This window comes from Quercus robur, chromosome 11 (genome assembly GCF_932294415.1).
Source record: "Quercus robur chromosome 11, dhQueRobu3.1, whole genome shotgun sequence".
Lineage (NCBI taxonomy): Eukaryota > Viridiplantae > Streptophyta > Magnoliopsida > Fagales > Fagaceae > Quercus > Quercus robur.
In genome coordinates, this window is record NC_065544.1 from 30074651 (window position 1) to 30084489 (window position 9839).

General features: G+C 33.3%; 1 protein-coding gene across 2 annotated transcripts; it reads right to left on the minus strand.

Annotated features, from left to right (window-relative positions):
- Positions 1-566: 566 nt before the first annotated feature.
- On the minus strand, positions 567-4175 carry LOC126706117 (uncharacterized). Of its 2 annotated transcripts, none has more exons than XM_050405414.1 (3): positions 3783-4175; positions 949-3203; positions 567-851 (listed from the first exon to the last, which is right to left on the minus strand). In XM_050405414.1, exons 1-3 carry the CDS (start codon positions 3967-3969, stop codon positions 774-776), a joined length of 2520 nt encoding a protein of 839 aa, XP_050261371.1. In that variant the 5' UTR covers positions 3970-4175; the 3' UTR covers positions 567-773. The 2 variants fall into 2 exon arrangements, with proteins under 2 accessions (XP_050261371.1, XP_050261369.1); XM_050405412.1 differs by having other exon boundaries at positions 567-854.
- Positions 4176-9839: the final 5664 nt, after the last annotated feature.

Below are 9839 nucleotides of genomic sequence, written 5' to 3' on the forward strand. Positions count from 1 at the left end.
TGTACGATCAATACCCAAGTACCAAATTGCAACAGATGCAACATAAAAGTCAACGTTCCCAATGCAGAGAAAAAAAAAAAAGAAGTCCTTGTTCCTTTGGGACTTGAATGAGATTAAAAATAAAAATAAAAAAAAAGGGGAAAAAATAATGCTTCAAGTAAAAAGAAAAAATAGCACAGAAGTTATACAATTGATGCACTGCCCTTTTGCAGTAATCGCAATTACGCATGACACGGTCAAATTGATTTTTTCAGTACAACTTATCATCTTCACCACAAAATTAGATTCCATTGGCTGTTTCATGTATTGCTGTGATGCGAGTATTTGGATTGCTACTGTCCAAATCCCTTTTAGTTAAAAAATATGTTATCTACTCCAAAATCAGCAGCACTATTAACTAATGTGCTTTGAATTGCTACAGAAGGACTAAGGAATGATGTCAAAGTTCCCATGAACGTACAGATCACTATGATATTTAAACCATAGAGAATCTGCTTCTTCGCACAACTGGTACACAACACAGTTTCAGATAACATAATAAATCTGTTGAAATACAATAGAAAGAATAGTGGAAATACAAAGAGGATTGGATTAAAAATCAGAAGAATCTGAAATTAATAGTCAATTAGAGAACTACTAATCAGTGCAGTACCAATAACAAATTTTTCAACCAGTCAAACTAACAAAGCAACTAATTAGTGGCTTATTCACAAATGATTGCTTCGCTTTGCAATGGGGAGAATTAGAAACTAAAATAGAACTTGGCTGGGTCATCACGGAGAAGTGACTTGGCTTCTGATCCTACTTGAGCGTCTCACTGGAGTAATAGTCTCCTCGTCTGCTACATGTCCCTGCTAAATCAACAAAAGCATGATATACAGGTGAGAAATTTATAGTTGACAGTAAATGTTCATTGAAAACTGTGAAGATAGCAATTAGATTACTTACATGCTTGGTAGGAATTTTCTCGTAAGTAGTAAAACTTCCATAAGAATGTGAAGCCATGGAGTAGTCAGAAGAAGAGGCTAGTGATTCTCTCTTATAGTTCTTCCTGGCCCTCCTCTCTTGGCTCTGAGCTTCATTTTTCTTGCTGTAAGATGGGCTCCTCTGTAAGCTGCTCATTTCAGAAGGACATGACTCTCCAACCATGTCAACCTCAGTTGGCCAATTCCGAGAAGACGGTCTCTCAAGTGACATTGGACTGAAGTCCAATTTCTTAGCCAAAAGTGGCTGCTCTACATTGATAGAAGCATTTGGTCTTACATTTTTGCTTTTCCTCACATATATGAAACCAGCAGCTGCAATTACGGTCAATAACAGAAAAGTAATTCCCTTCACCTTCCCTCTGAAAATTGTTTCTTTTGTTCCATTAAGTGTGAACTCCCCATCTTCTGAACTCTGTAGATTCTTGGCTGAAGCATCAAATTCTGGGCTTTCGGGATTCAAGTCTCCTTTTGCAGACTCCATTTCATCAAAAGAAGTCTTCTCACATTCACCTTGGATTTCCCCAGCTTCAGAAACTTGAGGTTGAATTTCATCAGCCATTGGAACCATAACTGGCTGTTCAATGTAGATTAAATTGCTTTGCTGCTCACTGTCGAGGTGAACAGTAAAACCAACCTCTTCCTCGGACTTCTCTGTTTGAATGACCTCAGCCTCTAGTGCTGGAAGCACTTCCCCATGCTCTGCTGAAACCTCTTCAATCTCTTGGCTTACTTCTTCATATTCTGGATCATCAAGACCCTTTAAAACTTCCCCAACAGAATCTTCATCTGCTTCAATCTCATGCTGATCCTCCTCTTCTAGTGATTCCATATCATCTTCACTCTCCCTCATTGATCCCAATAGGTTAATATTTTCAAACTTCTCTCCCGTTCCTTTAGGACTGTGATCAAACACAAGGTAGCCATCAACAGGACTATCCTCGTGCAACACGGTCAAGTTACAGTAATGCAGAGGACCCGAAATAGGTACTCCTTTGAAACTCAAAATCAGCTCAGAAACAAAGGAGATAGAATTAGCATACCACAGCCGAAAATTTTGAGCTAAGCCATCCAAATTTGCTTTTGCAAATTCAGCAATCTCATATGAATCATAAATCTTAATGAAGCTAGACTCCTTAAGCACAGAGGGATCAATGACAGGAGAATTAGTAACTGAGACTGATAAACAAGCAACTGACAGAACCAGAAGCAGCACCATGAACTTTGATCTCGTAAAGAAGTGTAGCTTAGAACCCCCTTTTGCTTTCATTGTCTCCTCCTCTTTTGGCAAATGAGTACTAATTGGGCTCGGTTCAGAAACATCGACCTCTTTTTCTTCTTCTTCTTCTTCCTCCTCTTTTGGCAAATGAGTACTAATTGGGCTCGGTTCAGAAACATCAACCTCTTCTTCTTCTTCTTCTTCTTCTTCCTCCTCTTCTTTTAATATCTCAACCGAAGAAACATCCTCACTTTCTTTCTGTGAGTAGTCAGATTGTGCCTCTTCCGTAGCATCAGTGTCTGAAAAGCTTCCAGAAATGAAGCTCTCCTCAAGTCGCCTTCCATCATCCTTGTTGAGATAAACCTCAATTCGAGGATTTGGTCTGTAGTGAAGAAACTGTGGCCTAGGCGAAAGGTAATTGGTTTTAGGATCATAAGGAGGCAATGAAGGGTCTGCATCAAGAGGTGCTAATATAGGACACGACCACGAACACGAAGAAGTAGGACTAATCTTGAAAGTTGGGTCAAGATTAACACAATCTGGTTCATCAGTAACAGTCTCAGGTAAAGATTTTGAGTCAATCTTGGAACTCACAGTTACCTCAGGATCAAGTACTTCCTCACATCTCAAAGCTTCTGAAATTGAAGAAGCTGTAAGACTTGCCTCCTTGTCATCCGAGGCCTCAGTCTTGTTCTCTTCCAAACTAGCATCTGCCTTTGAATTAATGTCTTCCACTATATCCGAGAATCTCACAGACCGGCACGGGCTTTTCTCAGTAGAGAATGAAAGAGAAGTTCGAGCTGGCTCGTTCCTCTCGACCAATATCTTCTTTTTTGGAGATGGGGTGATCTTGGAAGCCGCCGAGATGGTTGGAGACATGAAATTCTTTGTGCCCTTTGAAGCAACTGCAGGAGATCTGACTCTTCCAGGCTTAAGATTGTGATCTTTTGTATTTTCTTTGTCCCCTTGATCTTTCCCTATAGAGTTTCTTCGATGAAAATCTGCAATCCATCAACATGGAAAAGAACATAAATAAAAACCCACAAACCGATACTATTCTATTGTTGAGAAAATTTTGAGTAAAATAGAGAATTTGAATTTAGACTGAACAGAACAAAACCCATTTCATATATAAATTAAAAATATATCCTATGAAAAGTTCTTCACTTCTAAGTCTAAGAAAAGAAAGGGGAAAAAATTGCATCATGATTCTTAATGTTGAGTATAGAACCATGATTAAACATTTTCCAGGTTCCCAGCAACTATTCTTCATCTAGCCAAATATTTAAGGAAAACAGATTAATAATTTACATTAATTGGTTTGATTTTTTGTTTCACTTATTCCTTGAAAACCCAAACAATAAAACAAATTATACTATTCTAACAAAAAAAGAAAAAACTCCAAAAGATGTGTCAAATTTTTAATCACAACACAAAAATTTGTAAACATTTTCCTATCGTTTCCTATAACTTTCACTCACAAAAATTTGTAAATATTTGTAAACAATTACTTTGTCATTATTGTTGTAAAAGAGACCAATAAAGAACATGAAAATTAAGGGTGTGAAAGAAAGCCAAACCTGAAGGGCTATTAGCCGGAGTATTGGGATTGAACCCTCTTGGGTTGATAACAACTGAGGGTTTCGTAAATGGGTTCCCACTGAAACTCCTTCTGATGGGGTTGCTGGTTTCCGAGTTTCTTGCACTTGAGTTTGGCCTGCCAGACATTATCGTTGAGGCAGAAGCTTTGTTTGAAGGCAAAGCCATGGATTTCGATTTCTCAGAGAGTTTGAATGATGGGTTTGGAAGTGAATCTGCTAATTGATTTGTTCAGAAAAAGAAAGAGAAAGAGGGAGAAAATATGGAGCAAGAAAATGGCAAGGTTCTTGAAGATCTTGGAGGATTTGATTTTAGAGAGAGAGAAATGGGGGATAGAGGATTTGATAGTAACGGCTAGTTTTCAAAGTGAAAGAAAAGAAGGCAGGGTTTGGGAATTTAAAATGGTGAGGTGTTTTTGACCGTTGGGGAAAAATATTATTGAATAGTTCAAAAAGGTTGGAGCCGTTAGATCATGGGACTTTGTTTTTGGAAGGGTAGCCGTTGACAATCTTTGACTTTAATTTTGCAGATAAAAGGGTTAATGATAAAGATTTACTTGCTGTATGGAGTTTTTTTTTTTTTTTTTTTTTTTTTTTTTTTTTTTTTTTTTTTTTTTTGGACAGAAATGAAAAAATAAAAAGGGAAATATTTTGGGCAATTTTCATTATTGGCAGTTGAAATGACAGAATCTCATAATTCAAATTCCAGTAATGGTATTCAAAAAGAAGGATCTGTTTTTTAACCCATTCAAGATATCAATTTTGTTTTCGGTTATATTGGAAAGTATCTTAGATCATTAAATGTTAAGATTGTACTCTTGGACCTGAACTTATATATCAGTTTTGTTTTGTTTTTTTTTTTTTTTTTTTTAAGAAAACTTAGGAGGTGTTTGGTACATGCACTTAAAAATATGTGTTTTGTTGTTTAAAAACATGTGTGAAAATATATATGGGTAAAAAAGTATGTGAAAATATATGTAAGGTTATTTAAAAACTGAAAATATGTGTTTGAGTGGGTATATCAAACAGAGCTTTATAAATCAGAATGAAATTGCTTATTAAAAAAGGGGAAATGTTAATGGTCATCTTGCGGTGCCTGTTAAAAATAATTTATTGTGAGGTCTACCTAATAAAATATTAGTATAAATTAATAAGATGACTAAAAATATTACTAAATTAACAAGTGAAACTCAAAAAGTCAACTTTATTAGCTCTACACCCTATATAGTTGGTAAAAAATCTGACATAAAACAAAATGAACTAACACTACCCATTAAAAAAATTAGATTGAAATTCAAAAGTTGTTTTGTTTTGTTTTAATAAAAGTTAGAAAGAAATTCAAAAGTATGTTGTGCATTTGTATTTGTATAGTTTTCTTCTATTTATGGATGTCTTGCGACAAGAAAATTAAAGATGAAAAGACTATAATTTCTTTTTTCTCTTTCTATAATTCGATAGTTAGAAAAGATATTTGAATCTTGAACATTTTCATAAAAAACAATGTCAATTGAACTATAAAGTTGTTGGCGACTAAAATGATTATTGACAAAAGAAACAAAAATACAAAAGTTTTGTTTTTTTTTTTTATTATTGTTTTGGCCATCCTTTTGAATTTTGACAAAACAGTAATAGAAAATAAAAACAGAAATAGAAAATATTATGAGAAATTATTAGGGACTCCATAGGTTCCTCGTTGTGGCACTTGCAATTACCAAGTCATGGTTTCACCTAAAAAAAACACCAAGTCATGGGTTGGAGAGCTGAGGAGAGACAGAGCAAGCATACAATGTAGGCAAAATAGCTCTAGACCGAGCAATCACACAAAATCTTGAATTTTCAAGTGTGACACATAATTTTCCTTTGGTATGTGTCGATTGTAAGCATTAGACTTTTGATCATTATTGATGGTAAAAACATGGGTACATGGGAGTATCAAAACATATTCTAGACAAAACAATAAATTCCCAACGTATTCTGTTAGTATCAAACTCAAAGCCAGTAAGATTTACTCCTAGAAAATATATCAATTTAAAATTTGGAGTATTTTGACGCTTTAAGCAATATTTTTATTTCAGACTAATATATATCCTTAAAAGCTTGTAGGCCCCTTCTTCTCATATAAAAAAAATAAATGATAAGGTTCCAATTAAACTCCAACACATAGCTACATTGAATTTAATTTTTATTATCACTGCACACCCTTGATGTGATGGTTACTTCATAAGTATAAGTGCTTGTGGGGTATGAGAGGCAAGAGCCGGGTTCAAATCTCCAAGATGGAGCTTCATACACATATACACTTTAGATTATGGTAGAATAAAATTCTATCTTGTATAAAAATAAAATAAAATAAATTCTTGAGAAAAAAAAATTATGTATGTGTTTTATTGGTTAATAAAACCATGTGATTTAATTTTATTGATGAACCTAATGTATTGGATTTATGGCATTGTACCTAAATTTAATCCAAGAATTTTTTTTTAAAACAAGGTTAGATTTTTTTTTTTAATTAAAAAAAGTAACATCATTTGCCATGAGGATAGTAAAATAAGAGAGCAATTTCTCTTATTATCGTTCATTATTTTATAAGTCAATTTATTACTTATTTTTCTTACTATTTGCAGGTCCTATGTGAGTCACCTACTTATTTTATTTAATATTTATTTATTTTTCTTACTATTTATGGGTCTCACCTAAGTCATCTACTTATTTTATTTAACTTGTACCTTATATCTACAGTATTTTCAGCAAAAAAAAATTTAAGTAAAAGTTAGATAAGCTAAATCTTTGCTTTTTAGCTTTTATGTACAACTTTTTAAAATCTTATTTTTCCTTACTTTTTCTCAAATTTTCAAAGTACAAGTATACTTTAGCCTATTTTCAGCAAAAACTTTTTAGTAAAAAGCTAAATAACACTTTCAGGTTTCAATTTCGGCCAAAAAAAAAGCAAAAATTAATAACATGTTCCCAAACGTACACAAATAAATCTTCCTTTGGTAAACAAGTTCGTTTAACAAGTAATGGGCCTAGGCAAAGACTGTCAGGCTCATAATTATCCAATTGTAAAGCCCGCGCTTGTCTTTTCCATGAAGTTGTCTTTTGTGGGCCAATAAAGGAAAGAATAGACATTTACTATCGCATTGGGCTTTTAAGTGTGAACAGTAGCTTGTTTCTCTGAGCCCAATTTTGAATCATCCACCTCAACATCATCCTGAAAACCTTTCAAGTAAAAAAAGAGTGAAAATCAAGAAAATGTTTTTTTTTTTTCTTTTTAATGAAAAGTCAGGAGACGAATATTCATACACTTGGAACCTTAAAATTTAATAACCCCTCATTTTCCTTTGAATTCTTCTTCCATATCTAAAAAATAAAAATTAAATAAATAGTCCCACAGCCCACGTAAAAAATTTTAATTCATTTTTCTATCTCACTTCACTTCACTTCCCCAATTCTTCTTTAATTGGACCAGCAAATATTGGATTGGAAGCATATATTTACAATTTCTCTTTTTGAAGCCCATTTTAAAGACTTATAATAAATTATGTGGTTTTCATATATATATATATATATAACTTTAATTGGACCAGAAAATATTGTAGCACAAGTATTTATATTTTGAATTAACAACAAAAGAGAGGAACATACATGCATGAGTCTCATATGGAACCTATAACAAGAGTATCACCAGAGTTGCTAAGCCAAATTTCCCTGGGAGCTCACCTTTGTAAGATTGAAAATATAATATGATATGTAAGATTGAAAATATCTAGTATTAGAAATTCAATGAATAGCAAATACATTGACACAAGTTCACTCAACATGAAAATTTTCTTTATGAATTGACTTACTTTATGGAGTCTTAACATTAAGACCTAGATACACATTGTAAAAGACTATTGAAAACAGGATAACAATAATGGTAAAGACATGTTATCACTTGAAAAGTAATGAAAAGTATCTAGAAAAAAAAGTTCTCACCAAATCAGGCCTTGAGTGAAAAAGAAATTCCAATTTTTTTTATCCAATAGCCCCTTTAGGAAGAAGTTCAAATGCTATGAATGCAATACCAGATAACACAAGTTACACAACCTTCAAGAGCAAAAACTGAAATGGTGAAACAAGATAAGGTCATCAACCCAGCATTTATAGATTGCTAGTCTTATCTTCCTACAACTTCAGAAACCACCATGAGAAGCAAATGCAAGCAAAACATGTAAAATCACAAGAAACAGCCCCTAATTGTTAACAAAGCTAAGTCAAGGGCATTCCTGATCTGAAACAATTAATTACTAAATAAACTTCTAAAAATATATTTATTTGGTACATGTCAAAACTCAATTAAGGGTTAGAAATTACCGGTTTAATTAACTTGGCAAACAAATTTAATACTCAATTCTTGCGGTGGTTGGTCCTAAGCAGCTAGTCGGAATTGTTAATATCCTATGCTGGTGTGATTTTGAGCATTTTAGGTTTAGACATGGCAAACCACAGTGATTATTTTGTTTTTACTAATAAGTTACGCCCCACCTGATGGGTCTTGAACACATGTCCTTAGCTTCCACCTTGATCTTATAAGGGGAAGAGGCATCATTAAAGACTTAAATTCAGAGCTTGTTGACACACACAAACACACACCAAAAAAAAAAAAAAACCCCTAAAAGCTAATTCTTAAAGCAAGTGATTTCCAAGCTAGAAAGTTCCAAGTTCCAAACTTTGAACAAAAGGAATTGTTGTCTCTCACCCACATAAACCCCCATTGGGATAGAATTTGACACCTGCGATTGGGCATAAACAATCCCACAAAGCCAAAGAAAAAAGCTAGTATTTGCAAATGATTGGCGGTTGGCACTAAAATTAAAAATTGTGTAAAAAAAAAAATAGAGCCAGAAAACTAGCATGTCAACCTCAAGAATAAAAGTTTAGAGTATTAGTATTGGTAGAGGCAAATAGGTAAGCAACTAAATATAACAAAAGTAGAACAAAAGGCTAATGCATCAGTGGAACAAAAACCATATTTTTTTGCTGTTGAGCTACAATGCACAGCCAAAGATGGCCTTGCATTGTAACTAAGATGGTAATATATATATATATATATATATATATATTTTTTTTTTTATTAAAAGACGTTATTTTATTGTGTTGGTTGTGGTGATTGTTGTTTATTGCAGTAGATATATTATTTTATTGTATTGTTTATATTATTTTATTGTGTTAAATGCTAAAATAAAACAACTGTTGTTGGATGTTTTGTAAAGTGAGGTGGAAAAATAGTTAAAGTAATTTGTTGTGGTGTCAAATTGCTAAATTTTTGTCACCACCAATGCTAATACTCTTATTTAAGCTCCAAAAAACCCTAGATTCAACACCAAACAAAAATAAATAAATAACCCACAAAATTAAACATGAAATATCCCAAATATGAATTCAGAGCCACTTGAATTCATAACTTGACGAGCTAAAAATCCTCCATCACAACACAAAACACAACCAGTATTATTATTATAAGTTTCTTAAAAATAAAAAGTAATATTATTATTAAAAAAAAAAAAAAAAAACCCAAAAAAGAAATGTTGGGACTTGGGAGCCTCATAGACACAGTGGTGCTTTCTCTAAAACTACCAAATGGGCATACTCTATTCTAATTTTTAAGACTATGAACCCAAACATACAAACAAACAAACAATTAGAATATAGATCCTGGATTCGAAATCTCTCGCCAACATCTTGGGGTCACCCTTATAGGATTCTTCCCAGTAATTACTTGGGAATGAGGGGACTGCACACACCTAAAGAGAGTAATGAAATACTCAAAGATATCTTAATATCCTCATTTGTCAAGAAAAAGAATGAAGAGTACCACACATTATAGCTACAAAAAAACAAAACCCATTCTCACAAACAAATCTTTCAATCTCATGTGCTTGTTGTCCCCAGTCCTGCCAACCTTAAAATTCATTCAATCAATCAAGCCCATCTTGTATTCACCAAAATTTAAATCCTTCCCTCATTATGGACTATGCATCTATAACCCATTGTATT

Bases quoted from the DNA above. Each gene is read 5' to 3' on its own strand.
- LOC126706117 (XM_050405412.1), bottom strand. From the start codon at position 3,969: ATGGCTTTGCCTTCAAACAAAGCTTCTGCCTCAACGATAATGTCTGGC. The intron at 3,204-3,782 runs GTTTGGCTTTCT...GATGGATTGCAG, and splicing joins TCCGGCTAATAGCCCTTCAG to ATTTTCATCGAAGAAACTCT. The intron at 855-948 runs GTAAGTAATCTA...TTGTTGATTTAG, and splicing joins AGAAAATTCCTACCAAGCAT to CAGGGACATGTAGCAGACGA.